The sequence below is a fragment of the Atheta coriaria genome, unplaced genomic scaffold (genome assembly GCF_025399875.1).
Source record: "Atheta coriaria isolate IRGN ID8LTWV9N9 unplaced genomic scaffold, Caltech_Dcor_3.1 hic_scaffold_2_pilon, whole genome shotgun sequence".
NCBI classification, from domain to species: Eukaryota; Metazoa; Arthropoda; class Insecta; order Coleoptera; family Staphylinidae; genus Dalotia; species Dalotia coriaria.
In genome coordinates this window covers 3,325,434-3,349,824 of record NW_027045444.1, presented here as the reverse complement: position 1 = coordinate 3,349,824, position 24,391 = coordinate 3,325,434, and the positions used below count along the sequence as shown (strand labels likewise).

At 33.4% G+C, this 24,391-nt stretch overlaps 5 protein-coding genes across 8 annotated transcripts; 2 read left to right on the top strand and 3 right to left on the bottom strand.

The window, feature by feature from the left end:
- Nucleotides 1-308: 308 nt before the first annotated feature.
- On the bottom strand, nucleotides 309-10,608 carry LOC135803211 (apoptosis-inducing factor 3). The gene is made up of 4 exons (XM_065316793.1): nucleotides 10,182-10,608; nucleotides 3,915-4,184; nucleotides 1,377-2,168; nucleotides 309-1,110 (listed from the first exon to the last, which is right to left on the bottom strand). Exons 1-4 carry the CDS (start codon nucleotides 10,561-10,563, stop codon nucleotides 557-559), a joined length of 1,998 nt encoding a protein of 665 aa, XP_065172865.1. The 5' UTR covers nucleotides 10,564-10,608; the 3' UTR covers nucleotides 309-556.
- A 390-nt stretch (nucleotides 10,609-10,998) lies between these two features.
- Nucleotides 10,999-13,318, bottom strand: LOC135803214 (sn-1-specific diacylglycerol lipase ABHD11-like). Its single transcript, XM_065316799.1, has 3 exons — nucleotides 12,624-13,318; nucleotides 12,167-12,531; nucleotides 10,999-12,052 (listed from the first exon to the last, which is right to left on the bottom strand). The coding sequence occupies exons 1-3, from the start codon at nucleotides 13,059-13,061 to the stop codon at nucleotides 11,854-11,856; spliced, it is 1,002 nt and encodes a 333-aa protein (XP_065172871.1). The 5' UTR covers nucleotides 13,062-13,318; the 3' UTR covers nucleotides 10,999-11,853.
- Nucleotides 13,319-13,483: 165 nt separating this feature from the next.
- On the top strand, nucleotides 13,484-15,411 carry Pbp45 (proximal sequence element A Pbp45). Its single transcript, XM_065316801.1, has 4 exons — nucleotides 13,484-13,721; nucleotides 13,813-13,959; nucleotides 14,740-15,062; nucleotides 15,126-15,411. The coding sequence occupies exons 1-4, from the start codon at nucleotides 13,561-13,563 to the stop codon at nucleotides 15,392-15,394; spliced, it is 900 nt and encodes a 299-aa protein (XP_065172873.1). The 5' UTR covers nucleotides 13,484-13,560; the 3' UTR covers nucleotides 15,395-15,411.
- A 1-nt stretch (nucleotide 15,412) lies between these two features.
- On the top strand, nucleotides 15,413-16,578 carry SpdS (Spermidine Synthase). Its single transcript, XM_065316800.1, has 2 exons — nucleotides 15,413-15,729; nucleotides 15,798-16,578. The coding sequence occupies exons 1-2, from the start codon at nucleotides 15,560-15,562 to the stop codon at nucleotides 16,534-16,536; spliced, it is 909 nt and encodes a 302-aa protein (XP_065172872.1). The 5' UTR covers nucleotides 15,413-15,559; the 3' UTR covers nucleotides 16,537-16,578.
- LOC135803213 (TAR DNA-binding protein 43-like) lies at nucleotides 16,527-24,298 on the bottom strand. Of its 4 annotated transcripts, XM_065316796.1 has the most exons (8): nucleotides 23,763-24,298; nucleotides 23,047-23,219; nucleotides 22,848-22,988; nucleotides 22,553-22,760; nucleotides 21,459-21,683; nucleotides 20,694-20,900; nucleotides 19,405-19,586; nucleotides 16,527-16,659 (listed from the first exon to the last, which is right to left on the bottom strand). In XM_065316796.1, the coding sequence occupies exons 1-7, from the start codon at nucleotides 24,004-24,006 to the stop codon at nucleotides 19,441-19,443; spliced, it is 1,344 nt and encodes a 447-aa protein (XP_065172868.1). In that variant the 5' UTR covers nucleotides 24,007-24,298; the 3' UTR covers nucleotides 16,527-16,659; nucleotides 19,405-19,440. The 4 variants fall into 4 exon arrangements, with proteins under 4 accessions (XP_065172868.1, XP_065172867.1, XP_065172869.1 ...); XM_065316795.1 differs by lacking the exon at nucleotides 16,527-16,659 and having other exon boundaries at nucleotides 18,790-19,586; XM_065316797.1 differs by lacking the exon at nucleotides 16,527-16,659 and having other exon boundaries at nucleotides 18,790-19,586; nucleotides 23,047-23,216.
- Nucleotides 24,299-24,391: the final 93 nt, after the last annotated feature.

Sequence of the window (24,391 nt, the reverse complement as noted above, 5' to 3'; positions counted from 1 at the left end):
GGGATTAATTAAAATCATGATAAATGTTGAATAAAGTTAGTAATTTGTTGTATTAGTGTGAATAAATTAGTATTAAGGTTAATTTTGTGCATAATTTAATGTTTTTCATTGTTAAAACTTACATTTTCTTAGAAAAATCGTTGAATTTTGATATAATTTGTATGGTGTATATTGGGTTGCCTAACTTTAAGGGGCAAATGCTGTCAAAAGTAAAAAATTTAACTTTTTTCTTAGTTTTCCACAAATTTTCGGCTTTTAAAGGTATTTTGAGCGAAATAATTAATAAATAACAATGAATAAATGCACAATTAACGTTTTCTCATCATTTTTAAATAGCTTGTAATAAAATAATACATTTTAAAATATATAACAAACATACAAATATCAAAACTAGTTTTCCATTTGGTCCATCCTCTGAAAACTTTCAAAAAACTCGCAGTTAACGTCATTAAAACTCTCATAACTTTACATCAAACTTAACAACATCATGAATACTCTTAAATTATTGCTTTTTGTCGATTTTTTGAAAGTTTTCCTCTCTTAACAAGTCAAATACTCAAAGCGAAGTCTTTTCCTTATTCATCCACGCTGAATAATTCGCTCCTAAATCCTGCCTGTACAATTTCTTACCAGACGCAAGTCTATTAGCAAATTCAGCAGCGCCAGGAGCAACACAAGTGCTCACAGCGGTAACAGTTCCATCTTTCAAGAAATACGCCGCGTATTTTAAGCCTTTAACATCGCCAGAGTACAAAATCTCATCAAACGCGCCATGTCCGCAGTATCTAATACCGTGCCCGAATAACATCGTCCAGAAGAACGGTACAGTTTCCTGACAGGTTTGTTTGCCGGCTAAATTAAGCCCGGCAATACGGCCGTGGTATTGTGCGAGGCCATAGTGACCAATGGCGGACTTCCGGTTGTCCCAGGAGAAGACAGGCGCGTTGGCAATGTCACCGCCAGCGTAGATATTAGGCACGTTTGTTTGCAGGAATTCGTCGACTTCGACAGCACCGTGGGAATTCATCGCAACGCCGGAATCCTTCATGAATTCCGTGTTTAAAGTTGATCCTGTACCGAGGATGACAATATCTGCTTTTATTGTTTCACCTAAAAATAAGAAAATTGTTAGTTTGGTGTATTTTGGGTTGCCTACTGAAATATATAAACATTTTACAACGTAAAATCATTTAAAAACGTTAAAAACTTAAATTAAACAATAATTAATTGTTTAATTTAATGTTTTAAACCTAAAAAAATAAATTATAGTTGTTAAAACTCTTTTAAACCGTGAAAAAACATGATTTCAGTAAATTTTTATGTTTAACGATAAAATTTGACAGTTTTATGTGTATATATGGTTGCCTATATCTTACCAGTTGTCAATTTAGCTTTCTGCACCATATCTGGTCCCTGAAACTCCGAAATGCCTGAATTCATAATGAAATTAACGCCTTTACCCTCAAAAAGACACTTAACCGCCGCGCCAATTTCCTCTCCTAGTAACTTCTGGAACGGATACGTATCTCTCCCAACAACAGTGACTTTTTTCACTTTACCCTGACAATACGCCGCGGCTTCCATCGCAATAAAACTCGCACCCAACACCACCACCTCCTTCTCCGCATCCAACAGCGCATGCACCTTCTGCGCATCCTCGTAATCCCTCAGCGTGAAAATATTCCGCAAATCCACGCCGGGAATCTTTGGCCGCAGCGCAGTCGAACCTGTAGCCACGTAAAGTTTCGAATACGGCACACAGGTGCCATCTTTAAGTATGATCTTCTTATTAGCAGTGTCCAAAGATGTCGCTGGTGAATCACGACACACTTCAATGTGATTCTGTTTGTAAAACTCATCGCTACGCATCTGAATCTGCTCGATTTGCGCGTCGAGGATCTTGGAGATCTTGACGCGATCATACGGCAGGAATTTCTCCTTGCACAGCATGGTGATTTTGCCGGCGTAGCCATTTTGTCGGAGGGTTTCTGCGCATGAGTTGCCCGATGGTCCGCCGCCGACGATGACGATGTGTGCGCGCTCGGATTCATTCAACGGGGTCATTTCTTTGACGCGTTTGGAGGATTTCAATTCGGAGCGTTTCGCGCGAACAACGACGTTGTTTTCTGAGTTTACTTGCACTTTGAAGCATGGCAATGAATCCACTCCTAAAAAATTAATTTAAAAAAATTAATATTGGTGTAAATTAGGTTGCCTATATTAAATATTATTATTTTTTTGGTTGTAAAGATGTATCTATAGTTGTCTATATACTTTCTAAATGAGTAAAACTGTAAATAAAGTTGCCTATATTTAATATGATTACTTTTTGGTTTGTAAGTTTATTATAACTTGTAATTATATAGAATGATGTTTGGTTTAACTCAGAGGACGAATCTAATTGCGGAAAACTGACCTGCTGTGACGCTAGAATGTGAAAATTTTATGAGGTCGTTTCAATGACAAAGTTGCCGCTTGTCTGAGTGTGAGTGTAAGTGTAAGTGCATGTAGCGAGCGCAGTTTTCAATAAAAAATCTATTTTTAGTTCTGGTACTTGTAAAGTTTGCAGGAAATATGCGAATACTCAGCGGATATCAAAACAAAACCACGAAATATCGTAAGAAAACATTTGAATGATAAGAATTACATTGAATGAAAATTTGTTATGTTTTTGTTGAGTTATTTATGAATAACTCGTAAAATAATAAATGTAGAATGTTAATTCTTTTTGGGTTTGATTATGCGTTAAATTCTTTATCAAAATGTGTGATTTTTGTTTATATATTGATGTTGAATAAAAAGTTATAAACAAAAATTTAGAAAAAAATGAGAAAAAATGTAATTTTTGTTTAAATGTCTGTAAATTGTTATTAAAAAGAGATATAACTAAATTGTTTATATTAATAGATGTGGAATTAAATGTAGAATAAATGGGTGTAAAAATAATTACTGTAACTTTATGCGTTTTCTTAAAATTAATTAAAAAGTCATAAAAAGAGCAAAGTTCGAATTTTGCGCACGAGTCTGGTTTTTTATAAATAACTCGGAAACCAGTAAAGATAAAATGATAATTCTTTCAATAATTGATTCTCTGTAAAATTCTGCATCTAAATATGCAAAAAGTATTTTTATTTCGTTATTAAATAAAAAGTTATAAACAAATTAATGGAAAAAATCACAAAATTGAATTTAAATTGTTTATAACTTTTTATTAAAATGTACTATTAATAAAATTGGTATTTTCGTAGAAGCAGAAGTTAATTCTTAATCATTATATGCAAGAATAATTATTTTACCTTGCTTCAATGCTAAATAATTAATTAAAAGCTAAAATATTGCGGATACACAGTGCGACACTGTGCGCCAAGTTGGTTTTTAATAAATAATTCAAAAACTAAACAAGATAAACCAATAATTCTTTCAGAATCTGCTTCCATATTAAATAATATGTAAAAAATTCTTTGAATTTAGTATTAAATCAAAAGTTACAGACAAAAAATTGTAAGTTTTTCTACAAAACTTCCTAAATTTGAACTTTAATTGTTTATAACTTCTTATAAAAATCTATTATCAATAAAATATTTATATTATTAGAAGCCAAATTTAATTCTGAATAAATATATGCAAACAAAAGTATTCTAACTTGATTACTTTTTTAAATAATTAATAAAAAAACCGAACAAAAACAACACACGTCAACACTATGCGCCATTTTAGTTTTTAATTTATAACTCAAAAACTAAACAAGATAAACCAATAATTCCTTCACAATCAGACCCCAAATTAAATTCCACATCAAAACCACCAAAAAAACTATCAATACCATCAATAAATAAAAATTTATAAACAAAAAACGCGCAAAAACTCTCAAAAACACTAAAAAAAAAATAATAAAAAACTTCAATAAAACTCACCTGGAAAATCCTCAATATCCCCCGTCTTCAGATTAAAACAAGCCCCATGCCATGGACACCTCACCCTTCCATCGCCCAACGCGCCCGTCTCCAGCGGCGCCCCATAATGCGTGCATTTACTCCCCAGCGCCGTCAGCACTCCATTCTGCCTCACCACCAGCACCTTGCCGACTTCGCCCATCTGGAACGCCTTCATCTCATTCTCGCCGATGTCCGCATCCTTGCACACCACCCCCTCGATGTAATCATCGTTGCGGCCACCGCCGGCGGCTGGAAAACCAATGCTTTTTGTTACACTCATGCTTAGGAATCTATACGCGCGTATTGCCGGCGCGAGAATGAATCGCGAGACCATCGCGCCCATTGTATATATATTCCACAATCACACAATCACCACTGCGGTGTGGAAATGGAAAATACGTAGTGATTTTGCGTGTGTTGATGTTGTTGTTGGTTAAGATGACGTAGTTTTGCACCGCAGTGGGATTTAATCGATAATTACGATGATAATAACAAGTTGTGCACTTATTGTTATTTAGTACAAGGTTATTCTCTTCGAGTTCTTTGGATGTCTTTGGTTTTCTTGCGTTTTCTGTGAGTTTGGAGTTTAAACTGAACTAAAATCAATTTTTGCAATTGGAATATTTTTAGATTGACGGTGTTTACGCGTCTGCGCAGTTGTTACCCGTTCACCATCCACAATTCAACTAAGAAATGAATTTTTGTAGTGTATGGAACACCGAAATATGTAATTCACTACTCCAACCATTACTTCCCCTTCTTTAATAACGATTACATTTTCGTTTTAAATTTAGACACGCACAGCGAAAACCTTGCGTAACAAGGTTAAGGTTAGATGAAACTGCAAAACAGATGGTTGCAAGGTGCGCATGCGTGCAGAAACATTCAAATGGGAACTGTCAATGCGAAGATTTACGAATGAATACGAATGATATTTTTAGATATTTTACATACCGATTGAAGCAATAACACACTATTTCATACTTCATAACTACAATGTATAGTTTAATTATATACTGCGGGTGTTTATTTCGTTTATCTTTAATGTTTTGTTTAAAGGTTTGCATGATGACACTGCACAATGAAAAACTTACAACTTACACATTACACATCAAGATTACTGTTGTGAAGGTTATGTGTATATGCAGCAGGATAAAATACGTCACTTTTGCGCGCATGCGTATAAAACAATCCAAAATTGAAGTATGAAGTACCAACCCAAGATACAGATATAGTTAGGCAACCAGTTATACATGTTTTTAGGTACATACCGATTGATTCTTCGGATGCACTTTCAGACATTTCTTTGGTTATGAATAATTTACAAGATTTTGGTGCGCATTGACAGTTTCTTGACATTAAAATGATTAATATCCGTTTATTTCGCCGGGAAACGATACATTTGATTGCGTTTTGATTGATTCTATTGATTCTATTGATAGAAACGTGTAATTGTCAAAAGAATCAAAAGTTTCGACACGTTTTGTATCGATCGACCTTCTAGTATACATTTACGTCTTTTTTGTGTGTGTTTAATTGAGTTTTTGGTAGTTCATTCACTCCTTGCGTTTTTATGGAGTGCGTACGTTGTTAGACTAACAAAAATCGAAAGTACGAGAATTGAAAGTATTTTGGTAGTATGTTTATATACAATGTGTTCAAGGTATTGAAGGTGAAGTTAATTAAGTTTATTTTTTATGTGGAATATTAAAATGTTGTGTATGTAGTCTATATTTTAGCTTTTTACAATTGCATAATTATTATTTCATAATAAAAAAATGTTTGGTTATTTGTACTCGTAGTCTAGACTTCGACTCGCTCGACGAAAAGTGAAACTCTTTTTTGTTGCTATATAACTCGGGTAATTAATGTGCTAGAGTATTGATTGAACTATCAATTTAAAGACAATTTAATAGAGAATTTATTATGAAGAGAAGTGATTTCGTGCGTTTGATAGTTTGCATGTTATAAAGGAAAATATAAACACCTGTCAATGTTTAATAAGTAATTTATAAATTATCAAGATTAAAATCATTGTAACTCGGAAACTATTATAGATAGGAAAATGATTTTTACGTGAGATGTTAGATCTAGTCTAGAGCTATATGAAGTGGTGTATGAATCATTGTTATATATTGTCATTTATTCGTAATTTGATAAAAATGATAAAAATTATAAAAATTTGTGAGAGTAATGTGTAAAAAGTTGCCTAATTTCGGAGCGTTGTATCTCAGGTAATAAAAATCGTAGATTATTGATTAAAGTATCATTTAAAAGACAATTTATTTCTCTATCAACGTGCCAAAGGACGTATTCATGCATTTATTAGTTTTTATTCAGTAATGTAAAAAGTAAAACATTGCCATTCTTGTCTCTTTGCGCAAGTTTTTCGGTGTTCAACTCTTCTTTGCGTTATTTTCGTTATAATCAATTTTATATTAATTATTTTTTATACTTTGTCTGATAGAGAATTTCTCGTAGATTAAGAATCTTCAATCCGTTCGTCTCCATCGCTTTTAGTTTACGAGATATATGCAACCGAAAGAAAAAAAAAACTAAAAAAATTAAAAATGTGCTCTTTTTCTACACTTTTAAACACGATTTTTAAACATATACCCAAAAAAATTTTATTATTTTATCATTTTATATTATAGAGAATTTCCCGTAGATTAAGAATTTTCAATCCGTTCGTATGTATCGCTTTTAGTTTACGAGATATACCAGTGCGCAATCAAAAGAAAAAAAACTCTAAAAAAATTGAAAATGCGCTGTTTTTCTGCACTTCTAAACACAATTTTGGAAGGTTTACCCCCAAATATTTTAATTATTATATTAATTTACGTTATAGAGAATTTCCCGTAGATTAAGAATCTTCAATCCGTTTCTTTCTATCGTATTTAATTTTTGAGATAATCGCAATCTATCGCAATGTCGTAAAAATTCAAAACATTGCAATTTTACAAAATCAAACTTTAAAACCTTTAAAACTCCAAAACTAAACTTTATAATCAATCAATTATTCCCCTAAATAATAAACCTACTAATAACCTATCAAGTAAACTTCATTAAAACCCCACAAATCCCACAAAACCTCAATAAACCCAATAAAAACTAAAAATATCACAAATATCACAATATTTCCCTATTACGAGTATTTTCAATAGAATAAAAATGTAATGTATCATAATGTATTCCATAGAAGTATTGACTATTGATTCAAGAAAACAATAAAAACCTCCTTACACTGGTATTCCATTAGGTGTTTACTGTTTTTGCAATAAACACTCAACGCACCCAGCACACAAACAAACGCCGCCAAGATAAAGTTTATGTTGTTATTTTCATTACATTACATTACATTACATACATTACATTGCATTGTAAAAAATGCAAGGCGAAACACATTTCCATTGCATTTTCAACTCTGTATCACTGTCATTCACTGCCATTCGCATTCACAGCTTGTAAAACCCGGCATTTTATTACTCTTCAAACATTTTTTCGCAGTTTCATGAATAAAATGCATGAATTTCTAGGTTTATTACTCAAAGAATATAGATATGTGTAATAAACACACCTGTGGGCAATAAATTCATCAGTTTTTATCCAAATATTTAAAAAATATAATCATAATCATAAATGTTATACTTTTGATAATATGTTATGATGTGATAATATTTCTATTGATAAAAATAATTGTTACGTGCCGGCTGTCACGTGTATCAAATAAACATCTGGGAAAAGCGGTGTGGTGCAGCTTGTAATGGTTAATATTTGATTTGTGATAGATTATGCCATGTGTAGTTTATCGTGTCTCAAGTGTGTTGTTGGTTTGGAGTAGGTCGAGTATGAGTATTAGTATTAGTATGAGTTAATAATTTTGTATGTTGAATTTACTTATTTGCTATTAAAAAGAAGTAAAACATACCAAACATGTCTGTATAAATATTATGTACTCGTAGCATGTAGGATGTACGTAATGAAATAAAAGTGTGTGTTTGTGTAGTGATGCACTCACTACTCACTGTTGGTAGTGAGTCGGCAAAAATGCAAGTTGTTTACTTGTTGCTATGACAACGTGACGTGTAATTGGTGCAGTTTACGCTTTTATTTATTTATTTTTTTTAATTTGTATTGCTTTCTTTTTGTTTTCACTGTTAACACTGTCTTACGTATTTATTTGACACTAGCTTTAACCCTTTGGCTTCGCTCCCGAATATCTAAAATAATGAAGTTGCTTCCGTACGCGTCTGTAGTCACAGAAGAAGTAAGAATGAAGTAGAATGGCGGGAAGTTTAAAATGGCTGAAAGTATAGTCTATGGAAGTATAGTGTACAGTCTCCATAGTGTAGTCAATTGGATTTGATGTTGACGTAGCTGTCGGTAATACAATGTGATATTACAGTGTGATGGTACTATAGTACTTAGGTTTGAGCTTCATTGCTGGAATGCTAGATGGCGTTAAAGTAGTCAAATAGCCAGATGCAGAGGTATTATTGGCTAAACTATTTCTTTATTTTATTTAAAAAATAATTTTTTTTATTAAATAAAAAGTAGCCTATAACCATTCGGGGACCACTAAGAATATGTGTACAAATTTTCATGATGATCGGTTAAGTAGTTTTTGCGTGAAAGTGTAACAAACATCAGAACTTTCGCATTTATAATATTAGTAGGGATTTTATGTGTTGTCATTAGATGAGTATGTTTAGTTTTAGGTTAGATGTAGTTTTGGTTGCATACTCACACACTTGAAATTAGTTAAGTAAAGTGTTATTTGCATGCAAGGTGCGTTTCTGATGATGATGAATATTTGGTTTTGGTTTGCGGTTTGTGTTTTGCGTGTTGTCACCTTGAGACAGACTTGAATCAACAATAAAGCATCAAGTTGAATGAATGAATGAATGAGTACTGCACAATATACGTATGTAAGGTGTGAATATTCGTAGGTTGCTAATTTTAATGTTTTTTGTTATTCTCTTTACCAATTCAGTGTTTTTTGTAGGAAAAATAAAAGTACAGGTGATAATGTACTTGTGCAATATGATTTCATGCCAAAAACATATTAAAATGAATAAATTATAACGTTTTTTTCGCGAAAATATACTACTTTTTGTTTTTCTTATTGATTTTCGATAAATAATTGCCGACTGTGCAAAAACCACAACTCCGATCGAATTGAAACTTTCAGCCCTTATTAATAAGTAAATTATCTGACATTTGCAATAAAAATATTTTAAAAATAGCAGATTTTCTAAAATTTACCGCATTTTTAAAACAAAAATGATATTTCTGGAACATTTTTTTAATTCCTGTTTAGTAATTCTTTTGTTTTTGTTGCTAATTCGACAATATTGTACTAATTTTCACTAATGTATCTTAAAGTACATATAATAATGTACCTCTGGAATAAATTTAATAAAAAAATATTAAAAATTTAAAAAGTTATAACGATTTTACCAAACTTTTGACGATTTTAACTCTAAATGCACCAAAAACCAAAATTTCATCACTAATTTACTATTTTCTCAAACATCTCAACTTAATATTCATACTAATCACGCAAATTTTAAGAAAAGAATGATCGCTCCATCTTATTATTCGCGTTTATCATGTTAAACATGCCAAACATGACACATACTTTTCCAATAATGATAAATGACACATTTTACGACCGGAAATTACTTCAACGCTTTTATCTTACTCCATAGAAATTGTTTTAGCCATGACACATATTCCTCAACTACTTCAAAAACTAAAATAGCTATAAAAACCAACAAAAACTTTAAAAAAAACTGATTTAAACTCAAAAACTTAATTTTCACCAATTTAAACCTCTTCAAACAACAAATTTCGCTTGATAATTGCATAAAACATGTGAAAAACGCAAAGAATGCCCGCGCTATAATTCTCCGATTAGTTCAGCGTCCTTGGCACGAAACTAACCATAAAAACAATAAACTAAATACCTCCACATAGCATAACATTCGCTATACTTGCATTGTTACAATAAACAATTTACGAGTATCTCTAAACCCATATTTAATGTGTACTGCACGTCGCAAATTCGTGCATTGCATTAAATCAATAATAAAAAATGTTAAACAATGTTAATTACTACACACAACATATTAATACCAATACCATACTTAAGTCACATTCATATGACACTATGACTCATTCAATGAAATAAAAAAACCTTCAAAACAAACAAAAACAACCAGAAAATTTAAAAAAATAACTTACATTTACTTGAATTCTCCTCAGAAGAAACTTTCGACGTGGAACAACCCATCTTGTCCAATAAATCCAACCTCTCGCAACGCGTAGATAACAGAACAGTGTGGTAATGCCTCAAAAAACAACCAAATGAAAATATGTACTGTGATTGTGTACTACTCGTGGTTTGCTGCAACTTAGTGTGCACGTTGCGTGAAGTAAACGTCGCGTTGGTTGCGTGTCGCGCACGCGTCCGCGTTGCGTACTGACGTTGTTCGGCGCGCGTTGGAGCGTATATTCCATGGTGGATGATGCCGACATGTCCTGCCGGCGAAAGGAAAGCGGCGTGGAGCGCGTTGGTGATTGCGCGACCTTCGACTCGGCGCGCACTTAAACTCCAGCGAATCATAGCGGAGCTAAAAATGATAAAACTTGCAGTTAAATATTTGTTTACGCCGATGTGATATCACGACTGATTCGTGATGTGTGAGTAGTGTTGATTATTGCAAGGGTGAATAACGACTGATTTTTACTCCGAGGGGAAATGAAGCCAACACGCGATCAATTTTTGTGTTGTGTGTGTAACTAGTGCGGGTTTATGTTTGTGAATGATGTAATCGGTGTGATGCACATGGGAGCTGCATTGTGAAGTGTGCCAAAAGTAAATTAATGCAATAAATGAGTGGAAATTTGATGTTTTATGAGTTTAAAATGCCAAAAATCTGTTTAAAATTAATTTTTTATGGAATTTTGGATGAATTTGTTGATTTTTAAGAGAAATATTATGTTTTACATAAAATATTTGAATTATTTGTCGTTTTATGGTTTAAAATTGATTAAAACATTCTAAAAATTAGTTTTTAGTCGATATTTGTGGCAATTTGTTGAATTTAAACAAAATTATTAAGTTTTAACAACAAATATTTAAATTCTAAGCAATTATTTTAAGTTTTTACTTGTTTAAAGTTGTTTTTATGGCAAAAATCAACATAAACCATTAAAATTTTAGGTTATGTAACAATTATTTAACGTTTTATGGCTTAAATTTGTGTAAAACATTGTAAAAACTCATTTTAAACATAAATTTGTTAATTTTTAACAAACTTGTTGTGATTTTACATCAAATATTGAAATTATAAGCAATTATTTAAAGTTTTCACCTGTTTGAAGTTGTTTTTATGACAAAAACCTTGAAAAACAATTAAAATTAGAGGTTATGGGCAATTTTCATGACTTGACTTAATTTATAACCTCATAATATCACCAAAATATGTTTTCCACATCATTTTAACATTGCAAACTGTGCCAAAGCTAAATTAATTCAATAAATTCGTAGAAATTTGTCATTTTATGACTTAAAACTGCCAAAAAACAATATAAAATTAATTTTTATGATAATTTCGTGTAAATTTGTTAATTTCAAACAAAATTACTATGTTTTAACAACAAATACCTAATTTATAAACAATTATTATGAGTTTTAACCTGTTTAAAGCTCTACTTTACGCAACAATCAACAAAAACCATCAAAATTTTAGGTTATGTCCCATTTTCATGACTAAACTTAATTTATAACCTCATAATATCACATAAACACGTTTCCTTTACCTATTTAAGTAATAAAAATATATAATTTACTAATACCTACCTACCTTATGTGTGTTAACCTCAATTAAACAAGTTAATTATGCGAAATTATTTATTTATGATGTGGTTGTACTTTGGCCGCCGCCTCAGCCCCGGCCTGCGCCTGCAGCGCGACGTTTTCCTTCAAAAAATCCGCAGTGATCTTCAGAAACTCATGCGACTTCTCGCTGTGCACCCAATGCCCCGCACCAGGTATATACTTAACTTCTGCCGCGGTGAATTGTTTCTTAAGAGTCGGTAAACTATTCTTACTATAAACAAAACATTAAAACGGCTAAAATTAGAACTAATATAACCTATCGGATAAAATAAGAACTAATATAACCATATGGAATAAAAATGTGTATACTTGGTTGCATACTCACGGTATATGATCACTCTTTTCACCTCCGATGAATAATGTCGGCCCGTTGTACACAGCATCCGGTATATGAGGAAACATCGCGATATTCTTACGATAATTCGTTAATAACGCGCTTAGATTAATACGCCATGCATGTGTACCATCGGATTTCTGCACTAGATTGGTGACCAGGAACGATCGTAACGCGCGATCGGTGATTTTCGTCGATAATTGTCGTTCGACTTGTTGCCTAGCCTCCGCCATTGTTCCTGTTCTCGGCATGTGAACTTTCGCCATGAATTCAAATAAAGGAGGCATTGCATCGAGACTGGGTGAGCTTACATGTGGAGAAATGTCTACCACGACGAGTTTTTCAACTAATTCAGGCTAGAACAATAAAAAAATATAAATTTTCATAAAAAAACATCAAAAAATCAAAAAAAAAACATAAAAAACTATGAAAATTTTGTAATATTTACATGTTTAAGTGTTAAATACATGACAGCACGTCCTCCCATTGAATGTCCAATAAGTTTCGCCTTCTTAATCTTAAAATCTCTCATAAATTCCATTAAATCAGCAGCAAGGTGTTGATACGAGTGATTTGGTGAGTGTGGACTGTCACCATGATTTCTTGCATCCACTGAATACACTATACAATTGAGTGTCTTTTGATACGCTTTGCACAAACTGTTCCAATTGCCTTTGGAGCCAAACAATCCATGCATTATTATCAACGGTGGTTGGCCTGCATCAATTCCAGCTGTTTGGTATGAATTATAAGCCATTTTGATGGGTACTATTGGCGGAATGGTGTCGGGTGCCTTCATTTGTAGCCACTGGCATGGTACGGCTTTTATGTAGTTGGAAATTGGTGCTTTTAGCAGATTCAAGTGTAGTTTTTGTAACATCTTCATGTTTGACTTGATGGTTTGTATTTGATGGTTAGTTGTGTAAAAAATTATTATTTCATTAAATTAGGAGGTTGAAGTATCACTCTCGGATGTTATTGTAAGGATGGAGGCACGCGGCGACGGCAACTGATGAATTTAAGATGTTCGTGGTGACGAAAGAATTTTATTTATGATATTATGAAACTAATTTTTGAATGAGATGTGAGAAGTATGACATTTTGACAGTGACCTTGACGTCAAAATCGTAAAAATTATCATGAAATAAACAAATTCTATTTGTTTTCATTAGATAAATACCAATATAATAATACTAATAATTGGTTAGTATTAAAATTTAACTTAATTTAGTGTTTAATTCTTTATAAATAACAGAAAATAAATTTAAATAAACATAGAAGACTAATTTTTGAGGTATGCAACCCAACTTACACATTTTCTTGAGGTTATATACAAAACAAAGTTTGTTTTCGTTGTTTCACTCCAAGAACAAAACATTTAAACAATGAGGAAAGAAAAATACAAAATTACCAGATATAAAGAATGCCAAGAGGCGTTTCAAGAGGATTGTGAAATGCTTCTGCGGCGTTTTTTACTTAATTCATCCTACAGTTACACGCAATTTTCACAAATCTGGAAGGAACTAAAGTTTGGATTGATTTTTGTGTAAGTTTTCTATGCATTAACTTAAAAATTATTACTGTTTCAATAGTAATATATTATTACTATGATTATACAACTCAAAATATTGTTTCAGTGGAAAATACAGAGAATATGAACTGGGACATTTCACTCATATGCTGTTGCATTGTGCAAAAAAGTATTTGCTGCTGCCGGAATGCAAGTTTACTCAAACAGGAGGACTTTATTTGTTGTATGGGATATACAACAAACAACCAATCAAGTAAATATGAGTATTAGTATTGTAGGATTAAGATATTAACTTAACTAAAATAGTTTAGTAGAAAATTAGTGTGGATAACTTAGAAATTGGGTAGTTTTAAGTAGTTATTAATTAATTACGCAATAACTAATGGAGTTATTGTTATAATTCTTTCACCATTTTGTTAAGGATTTAATTCTGCATAGATGATTAAAATTTCACATAGATTGAGTAATTATATCAAAAGTTATAAACAAAATTAGCACTTTTTTGAAGAAATTTAGTAAAATCTCATTTTTTGTTTATAACTTTTTATGTTAAATTCGTAGAAATTTAGTTTAAGGGTAATTAAATGCAGAATTAAATTCTGAACAAGAAACAGGATGAATTATCATTCTATCTCCTATCATTCTGGAATAATTAACAAGAAACTAAAAAAATACCAGTAATTAGGCACAATTCCCTTAATTTTTAACCGAAAATAATTTATAACTCAAAAACTAATAAAGCTACAATGACGATTCTTTCAAAAATCTGTTTGAAATTAAATTCTGCACTAACAGTAATAATCTCATCTTAATAAAACAATTGTATTAAAAGTTATTAACAAAAAACTCAATTTTTTCATTTAATTTTTTGCTTATAACTTTTTATGTAAACATTCTAAGAACCTGATTTTAAGCCAATTAAATGCAGAATTTAATTCTAAACAAAAACCAAAAAGAATTATTCCTCTAACTTTTTTAGTTCTCGAAAATATAACAAATTACTAAACAAAAACAACAAAAAATTCCATTCCAGGCACCTAATAAAAATCCGCATATTAAAAGACGAACTCGCCACAATCCACCTCTACCTCTCCAACATGAAAACCGAAAACGCCCTGGAACCAATCTACATCTTCACCAAACTCTACCAAGACAACGCCTTCGAATTCGTCGCATCACAACACGAACTCTTGCCTGACTGCAAATACGGCTCAGCAGACCTCACTCTACTCAACGACATATTTCCCAACAGCGGCAGCAATATCATCAACGAATTCACCCAGGAAACAACCACAAGCCTCGCTAATATCACCGCAATCGATCGAGAAATGACAAAGAAACTCGAAGCATACAAAAGTAATCACTATACTTAACTTAAGCCAAACATTAAACACATAATTACACAATAATCTATTCCAGGAAAACATCAAGAAGCATTCATCGTGTACGATGAAGCAATCAACGCCGAAATGGTCAAAGTATTAACAACAAATGAACATTTAACCAAACAATTACCATCATCACCCAACCAAGACACAAATACAAGTGTTTTAAGTCAAGTAGACTTAGAAGAAGCCAGAATAACGAGCACAAAGAAGAAAGACATCATTAACAAGGCATTTTCAATGGACACACGCAGTAAACACTTGAAACAACTTGTAGGCGATGCGAAATTGAAAAAGAATTAGTATACAATTACAATACGTGCGTTGATGTTGATATTCATGAAAACAAACCTAACCGAGATAATCTTATCGTCTGCGACGCGCATGCGCACACAATACCCCACGCGCACGAAACGTGATAATATTCGTTGTTGACGTTTTCGAAAGTGAAACACACAGTACAAGTCTATGCGTCGCGTAGGAAAGATAATTTCAGTACGTACCATGGACGCGCTACGAAACGGCTGGTTCAGCGAAATCCAACCTGACCTCTGGCCCGGCCAGTGTATGTCACTACAAGTCGACGCCGTGCTACACAAAGAAAAGTCCCCCTATCAGGAGATTCTCGTGCTGCAAACGTGAGTGTTACCATGGTTACTTGTTGTGTTACCATAGCAACCGCGCCACCCTTTCTCTTTTCTTCTAGAAAAAAACATGGCCGAGCGTTGGTATTGGACAACATCATTCAATGCACCGAATTCGACGAGTTTGCATACCAAGAGATGATTGCATTCCTGCCATTATGCGCGCATACATCCCCCGCGGAGGTGTTGATCATCGGTGGTGGCGATGGTGGCGTCGCACGTGAAGTCGTCAAACATCCTCTGGTGCAACATGTGACACAAGTGGAGATCGACGATCGCGTTATTGCTGCTTCGAAGAAATACCTGCCGTTCATGTCGTCGGGATTCAACAACGCCAAGTTAAACCTCATCGTGGGCGATGGCTTCGCGTACATGGACCAGCAGCGTGGTAAATTCGACGTTATCATTACAGATTCCTCGGACCCGGTCGGACCTGCGGCGAATTTATTCACGGAAAACTATTTTAAATTGTTATCCAACGCGTTGAGACCCGGTGGGATTATATGCTCGCAAGGCGGATGTATCTGGACGGGGCTAAAAGAAGTCAAAGCAACTGTAGACGCAGCACGTAAATATTTCTCCAATGTGAAATACGCGCTTGTGTCGGTTCCGACTTACCCATGCGGTCAAATAGGTTTGCTAATCGCTACGAATGATAAAATCGACTTAACGCACGCCCGCCATCTTGTCGAAGATAAATCCCTGCGGTATTATCATGGCGACGCGCATAAAGCCGCCTTCACGCTGCCGAAATTCGCAGCGGATCAACTCCTACCATCGATCAACAACAATATCGTGTAACAATTGTATTTATAAAATAATTATATCACAGATTCAGTCTTTTGCGGTTCTTTGGTTATGTTTTGTGTCCATTTTCAGCCTTGTGGAGTTTGATTTCCAATGTTTGAGGTTAGTAGTCACAACCTATGGAAATAAATATTAAATTACAATTTTTTTAAGGTGTTTAGTGATGATTTTTAGAGGATTTGTTAGCCACACAGGTTCAACTTACATATAAAATGTATGAGCGCACGCACTCAATTCTCAATCTTCTGCTCTTGCATCTCAGTATCTCATCCTCATCACTCTCATCAGCATGGGCACCTTTTTCGCATACTTACACGAGGAAAGGAGGGCCGACATCGTCAAACATCAAAACACACACGCAAGATCGAAAGTCAAACTTAAAATCAAAATGGCTACCAATCAAGCAGTGAACACCACCAACATTTACGCAAAAATCGCTAGAGATGCGCTAGATTTGTTTTTGTTTTTTGGTTTTGAGTTTTGGTTGGAATTAATTCGCACGCAGCAACACATTTATTATTCACAAAACAAACAGAAAATTTGCCAAAGTCTCACCTCGTTTGCGCCATTCTTCACTTTCTCTTGCACTCAGATACCAGGTTTGCGATACAGTGAGGACTAGTGGGTCTACGGACTACTCACAGCAGCAGAGTGTGATCATATTCATCATCATCATCATCATCCCCTCATAACATTTTGACACATAACTACAGCTTTGGATAATTTGTGGTGATATTTAAACGATTGTTTAAATATTCAAAGGGTGACATTCATTTTGGTTTGGTGAGTTGTGTAGTTTTGGGAGTGTTTTTGCAAAAGTTTGAGTTGAATATTAGTTTTTTTTTTGTTGGCAAATTTGTTTATTTTGGGTAAACTATTGCTTTGAATAAATTGAAATTTGCTTTGTTTATCTATTATTAAATTAGCAATCATTAAAAGAAAGAATTTTTGATTTAAAATAAAAACTTTTAAAGTTATTGATGAAAAACTGAGAGAAATCGGAGTAAAACGGGAATTTTGTAGGTAAATTTGTTATAACTTTTGACAAATTGAAAATATTTTGAATTTCTTTTCTGAGGATTAATATATGCACTATTTTTAAGCTTTCCTCAGAATTTCATTAAATAATAATAATGCGTTCAATAGTTACAAGCATTTTTGTGATTATTTTTTGCAAAACGCAATTTTTCATATTTTTAGCAACAAATTTCCCGATTAAAGCAAAACTATCACTGTCAAATTTAGTATGCATATTAATTATTAAAATATCTAGGACCTACTGAAACAATTTTAAAATTTTATCAAAAACTATGATAGTTATAAACAAAAAACGTAATAAAATTGGGCTAAAAACGATAATTTTTCAAGTAAAACAGCTGTAACTTCCATAAAATTAAAATTTACCAAATTTTCTTTCTTAGGATTATAATATGCACTACTGTTAATATTTCCTGAGATTTTCAATAAATTTTAACAACGCATTCAAAAGTTATAAGCAATTTTATGTAAATTTTTGGGCAAAAACGCAATTTTTCATATTTTCAGCAACAAATTTCCCAATTAAACGAAAACTATTACTCCTAACACTTTCAAATTTAGTACACATATTGATTATTACAATACTCGAGTGCCTGCATAAACAATTTTGGAATTCAATGAAAACTTTTGATTTTATCACAGAAAAACTATCAAAAAAATAAGAAAAAAACTAAATTTTTGGTAGAAAAACTTCCATAACTCCCACAAAACTAATTATTTTCAACAATTTCTTCTTTTGTTATAAAACCTGACCTATCATAAGCAATCCCTATAAATTTCATAAAAATATAACAACCTATTCAAAAGTTATAAACATTTAAAGCAAAATTCCGCCATTTTCCGCAATAAATTCCTCAATTATTCAAAAACCATTCCTCCTATCAATCTCACACTATCCAAATTAATTAATCAAAACCTAATATTAATCCTCACCAAAAATGATTGAACTCCACTCATAACTCATCAAATTATCTCCAAAAAACCAAAAACTCAAATGAATGTCACCCCTGCATCAAAACTATTCACACATCACATACTTACATGTAACACAAAAAATAAACCACAAAACACTACACTGATCAAACTCCAAAAATTCAAACAATCTACACATCAAACGAAAAACAACAAACTAAAATAAAAATGGAACCGCGCTGGAGTCACGTGTCTCAACCAACACCAAACAAGAATCCGGATCGAATAGATCATATCTTTTGGTCACACATGTACATCTGTGTCATATATTCATTTGTCGTGTCACTTAATCATATCCACATCTCATCAATATACCAACAAAACATTCCTGCGCACTTGTATACAATCATAAAGTCTCTTACAGCTAGGCTAGGGATACACACGCGTCCGAATGAGAGAAAAAAAACAAACAGCAACAAAACGTGTGTGCAGTGTGTGTGTGATAAACTAAACCACGGAGAGTTGGTACGGAGTAGTAAGAGAAATAGGCAACACAACTCGCACCAGGCGCGCGTGCGCACTCAGATTATATGTTATGTGTGATATACCATAAACCTAAGCCTAAGTTTTTGTTCGTAGCAACATAACATTCTCTTCGCAATCCGTTAATATACACATTGTTCAGTTTTTCATAAATTCAACTATCAACTAGATCATGTATTCATGTATTGACTAAGAGTTACTTTTCCTTTATCTACGGACATGTTAAAACACACATTCTTGCATGTTTTACTTTTTTTTGTTTTGAGTGAGTAGTGAGTAAATGTATATGAAAGTGTTTTTTGTTTTCGTTTTGTTTCGATACGTTTCGAAAGAGATTTGTTTTTAGAGTCAAATATGTGTACGGTTTACCTGTGCAACTAATGCCCCCTTGGCATTATTCAGTCTCTAGTCGTACTTGAGGAAGCCCTTGTCTTGCTGCTGCTGTGGGGGCGGGCGCGGCCATTGGCCGTCTTGTTGTTGTACTTGGTTCATCCAGTTGAGGAAGCCTTGGCTGTTGCCGCCGCCTTGGTTGCCGCCATTGCCGGTGTTGCCTGCGGGATAACAAAATGGATGAATGTCAATGTCATAAAGTTTTTTTTAGTTGATTTTTGGTTAAAATCATTGAAATTTTGCTGAAATTTCACTGTTTAACTATAGAAAAACAATGTTTTGCAATAGTTTTCATCGAAATAAGGTGAAAAACTATGTTTTGCGTTGATTTGCAATGAAAAAACATGAAATATTTAATATTGAAACGTAGATAATCAAGAAAAACAATGTTTTACTCATGTTTTTGGTAAAATTTGGCAGAAAAACTAATAAAAACCAAGAAATATCAATGTTTTTCCTGTTTTCGATGAAAAACATGATATTTTCAATATTAAACCGTGCAAAACCGATAAAAACGCAAACAATTTCGATTATAAACCACAGAAAATCAAACATAACCTAGTTTTAAGCTTGTTGTTCTTGATTTTCAATATTTTAACTTCAAAAACCAAGAAAAACATTGTTTTGCGATAAAACTCTGTTAAAACCATGAATATTTCAAGGTTAGATAACAGAAAACAAGGAAAGTCAATGTTTTTCTATAATTTTTGACGATTTTTTGTCCAAAATCATCAAAATTTTGAATATTAAACCTCATGCAACCGTGGGAAACACTGTTTTGCTATGGTTTTAATTGATCAGCAAACAAAAACACAAATAATTCAACAATAAACCAAAGAAAACCAAGAAAAACAAGGTTTCACGTCGTGTGAAAAACACGAAAATTTTGTCATTAAACCAAGGAAAACAACGAAAATCAATTGATTTACTATAGTTTCCAATGATTTTCATCCAAAAACACAAACATATCTATGTTTTACTTCACTTTTCGTGACTTTTCAATCAAAAACATGAAAATTCTTCAATAAAATCATAGAAAACAATGTTTTACGTTGAGTTTTAGTGAAAAACACGAATAATTCATCATTAAACCAAAGAAAACCACAAAAATCGACATTTACTATCATTTCCAATGATTTTTACCCAAAAACATAAAAATTACATGAAAATGAAAAAAACATGAAAATTCCTCAATAAAACCATAGAAAACAATGTCTCACAACAATTTTCTTTGTTTAAATACCAAAAAAACTGAAATTTCAACTCACCACTATTAGTATTCGGCGGATTATTAAACCCTTGATTAAAATTCGGCTCCGGCTGATTCTGCATATTCGCCATGAGTCCCCAACTCGCCTGATTGAGCGCGGCGGCCACCAGCGCCGGATTCATCGGCAGCGCGCTCAAATTCAAGCCCAATCCGAGCGGATTGCAGTTCTGCTGCTGATTGCCCTGCTGGCCTTGCCCAGTAATACCTAAACAAACAAACAAAAAGTCACAACGAGCACCACAATCCTACCCAATCATCAATATTCACCATAACCACACCTTTCCAATCATAATCATCTAATAATCATCATAAACATAATAAAACTAAGCAGAACAAATCAAAACAAACTTTGTACGAGACTTTCTTTCTTAGCTCAAAAACCAACCAAAAACCAACAACAATATACATCAAACAAAAGCTCTTGACTGGATGAGGAGGGTGAGAATTCAAGCAGGCTGCACAACACTCAAGTACACCTATAAACTATAAAAACATGTTAATCACCAAAGCGTGCATCAGGTATCAGGTATTACCAGCCATAGAAACAATTAGTGTGCTATGAATACTTACCATGTGGGAATTAGTAATGGAAATCATTTGAAATTGCTTGGTTTTGATGCGGTGGAGGACGGCGAGGTGGGCACGTTGAGGAAGGAGTTCGGAGTAAGGAGTTTAACTAATAATAAATATATCAATAAATAAATATAGAATGTGTGGAGTTAGGTTATGTTAGTAGATGGTGTGTGTGTGGTGTGGTAGTTACCTAGTGCTTGTAGGTTAGGCATGTCAATGTTGCCGCGATGGCCCTGATTGCCCCAGTTCGCTTGATTGGGGCCGGGGTTGTAGCGCTGCTGGTACATGCCGGGACCGTCGGGCCCGCCGGGTCCACGGCTGCCGCTGTGGTTACCTGTGCGCGGCCCGCCGCCGTAACCACCGCCGCCGCGGGTTTCAGACTTTGGGGCTGCGTTTGAGACGTGCACAGAGACACCTAGGACAGAAATTGCAAGAATTTATTATTAAAAAGTAAAAGTAAAGAAAAAAGTGAAGAAGAATTGTTTTCTATGTTTTTTTTGCGTTTTTCTTTAAATTTTTCATATTTTTTTAATAAAATGAAGATTTCCACGAAAAATGTTGAAAAATGCTTCAAACTTAGATTTTTTGTCAATTTTATGACTTATTTCTCTATTTTCTGGTAAAAACCACCGAAAAACGATGGAAAATGCACCAATCACTTGTAAATAATGATTTCTCATGTTTTTTCCTTATCTTTGATTGATATTTGTTGAATAATGCAAATGTTTCAACAAAAAACCTTGCAAAAAGCGTGAAATTTTTCTTTTGCGATCGTTTTCTATAGTTTTGTTGGTTTTAAAATAATTAATCATTAGAAATCGAAGTTTTATTCATTAGTTTGAAGGTTTTTACTTAAAAATGCAAAAAATTCACGGTTAAACTATAGAAAAACAATGTTTTCCAATAATTTTCTTCGAAAATTGATGAAAAACATTGATCTGCGTTGATTTGCATTGAAAAAACATAAAAATTTCGATATTGAAATATAAATAATCAAGAAAAACAATGTTTTTTGTGCATTTCTCATGCTTTTTCTTTGATTTTCTTAGAATAGCTTTAAAAAATCATGAAAAAAATATGAAAAAAACATTGTAACACAAACATTTTCATCATTTTCAAAGAAAAAATTCAAAAATAAACCAAAATACAACCAAAAACATAAGTTTAAAACACAAAACACGCTTTTTGATTACCCAATTATGTTTTCATGTACTTTCAGATAAAATACAAACATAATTCCACCAAAAAAACATAAGAGAACTCAAAGAAAAAAAAATTACATACCTTTAATAATGTGATCTTCCCCACATAAACTCTGCGCAACCTCCGGATCCAAAAACGTAACGAAACTAAACGCACGGAACGGTTTCGGTATGAACACATCCGTCACCTCGCCGAATTTACCGAAATACTCGCGCAAATCATCCGCAGTCAAATCCTCTGTGCAACGACCAATGAACACTTTGCATGGTACTTGCTGAATCAACCCTTCCTACAAATTCAACAAACACACACATAAAACAAACAAAAACATTAATATCATAAAAAATAAAACAAATTCATACAAAAAAAGCTTTACCTTTGAGTTGGGTACTTTGACATCACACCACCGTCCATCAATCATGTGTCGTTGAGCTAAAACACGCATTTGACTCTCATAGGACGCGAAACGGATGAAGCCAAAGCCTTTGGACTGCCCACTTTTGGCATCTTTTTTAACCTAAACATAAAAATTAACAAATTAAACAATTTTATAGCAAAAAGTATTAAAATTTTACCTGTGCCATCAATACTTCACCGAAAGCTTCGAAATACTCGCGTAGATTCTGCTCGGTGGTCTTCCAGGGCAAACCCAGAACGATGAGATCAGTGCAGCGTAGTTTCGTCTCGATGCGCTTTGTTTTCGCTGTTGAATTCTCGAGATTATCGTCAGACTTTCGTTTATTTTCTGCTTTAACAAGAAAATTAAACAAACATTAACTTTGCATGCCTGTAACTTTTATCACAATCGAAATATTTTATCAAATAAAGTGTATTTGGATAAAGAATTTAATTGTTAATAAAATTATGAAAGAATTTTTAGTCTAACGTGATTAGTTTTTGAGTTATTAATTAAAAACTAAACAATATCATAATTAGGTGTAAAGTTAGGTTATGTTAAGTTATTTGTTAATAACTCAAAAACTATTATTGATACAGTAATAATTCTTTCGCAGGTGTATACAGAATTTAATTCTACACCTAATAAAGTTTAAAATTATTTGTTTATAATTATTTATAAAAAGTTATAAACAACAAAAAATCGTATTTTAAAACGAAATAAACTTTAAACGCTAATAACTTTTTACTCATTAAAGCAATCTTAATAATTTTTTCACTATTAGACGCATAATTTAATTATCTTTACTTATTCAATTAATCAATCCAGTATCTTAATTAGTTAATGAGTAATTAATGAATTTCTAATAAAAATGCATTCTGTTGCATTTCTTACCTTTTGGAAACACACAATAGAATATCTGTGACCCCCAGCCGATCTCCGGCGGTGGATGTAGCCGCCCCTCACTGAGACGGACACCTCGCATCGCTCTGGAGTCTGGATTGCGGTATTTCAGCCCGCTGGAGCCGGGAAACTGTGCGGCGAGGGTGCTGAGCAAAAGTGTGCCGTCATCTTCGGTGGGCAGCTCGATAGGCTCCTCACCCTCATCCTCCGCTACCTGTAGATACTCAATAGACATCGTGAAAGCTAATAAATAGTCTTTTTGGGTTTAATGATTGAGTTTTCAAGCGTTTTCGATGAGGTTGTTGATGACAATTGACGATCACTTGTCAACGCACGCCAGATAATCACTGATATTGCACTATTAACGATTGTATTACAGTTAGATTTGGTGTGTGTGGGATGGCGAAGGGTAGCATGCACCGGTCGCACACGTTTTCACTCGCGTAGGGGTGGCTTTTTAATGTTTGTACTCATTTGAAAGGGGAGCACATTATTTCGTGCACCACGATCCGCGCAACAGTATGTAATGGCCGCCGCCGAGTGCTGCGTTTTTTTTTGTTTGGGCGATGATACACGAAGGATGCGAAGATGCACGACTGGTGCTTTTATTCGGAAGTGCC

Excerpts from the sequence above, each read along its gene's own strand:
- LOC135803211 (XM_065316793.1), bottom strand. The coding sequence starts at position 10,563 with ATGATTCGCTGGAGTTTAAGTGCGCGCCGAGTCGAAGGTCGCGCAATC. Across the intron at positions 4,185-10,181 it reads TGAGGAGAATTCAAGTAAAT|CCGCCGGCGGTGGCCGCAAC; the intron begins GTAAGTTATTTT and ends TTGGTTTTCCAG. Across the intron at positions 1,111-1,376 it reads GAAAGCTAAATTGACAACTG|GTGAAACAATAAAAGCAGAT; the intron begins GTAAGATATAGG and ends TCTTATTTTTAG.
- LOC135803214 (XM_065316799.1), bottom strand. The coding sequence starts at position 13,061 with ATGAAGATGTTACAAAAACTACACTTGAATCTGCTAAAAGCACCAATT. Across the intron at positions 12,532-12,623 it reads TGTATTTAACACTTAAACAT|CCTGAATTAGTTGAAAAACT; the intron begins GTAAATATTACA and ends TTATTGTTCTAG. Across the intron at positions 12,053-12,166 it reads GAAAAGAGTGATCATATACC|TAAGAATAGTTTACCGACTC; the intron begins GTGAGTATGCAA and ends TTTTGTTTATAG.
- Pbp45 (XM_065316801.1), top strand. The coding sequence starts at position 13,561 with ATGAGGAAAGAAAAATACAAAATTACCAGATATAAAGAATGCCAAGAG. Across the intron at positions 13,722-13,812 it reads AAGTTTGGATTGATTTTTGT|TGGAAAATACAGAGAATATG; the intron begins GTAAGTTTTCTA and ends ATATTGTTTCAG. Across the intron at positions 13,960-14,739 it reads TACAACAAACAACCAATCAA|GCACCTAATAAAAATCCGCA; the intron begins GTAAATATGAGT and ends ATTCCATTCCAG.
- SpdS (XM_065316800.1), top strand. The coding sequence starts at position 15,560 with ATGCGTCGCGTAGGAAAGATAATTTCAGTACGTACCATGGACGCGCTA. Across the intron at positions 15,730-15,797 it reads GAGATTCTCGTGCTGCAAAC|AAAAAAACATGGCCGAGCGT; the intron begins GTGAGTGTTACC and ends CTTTTCTTCTAG.
- LOC135803213 (XM_065316796.1), bottom strand. The coding sequence starts at position 24,006 with ATGTCTATTGAGTATCTACAGGTAGCGGAGGATGAGGGTGAGGAGCCT. Across the intron at positions 23,220-23,762 it reads CTATTGTGTGTTTCCAAAAG|CAGAAAATAAACGAAAGTCT; the intron begins GTAAGAAATGCA and ends TTCTTGTTAAAG. Across the intron at positions 21,684-22,552 it reads GGAAGATCACATTATTAAAG|GTGTCTCTGTGCACGTCTCA; the intron begins GTATGTAATTTT and ends TTTCTGTCCTAG.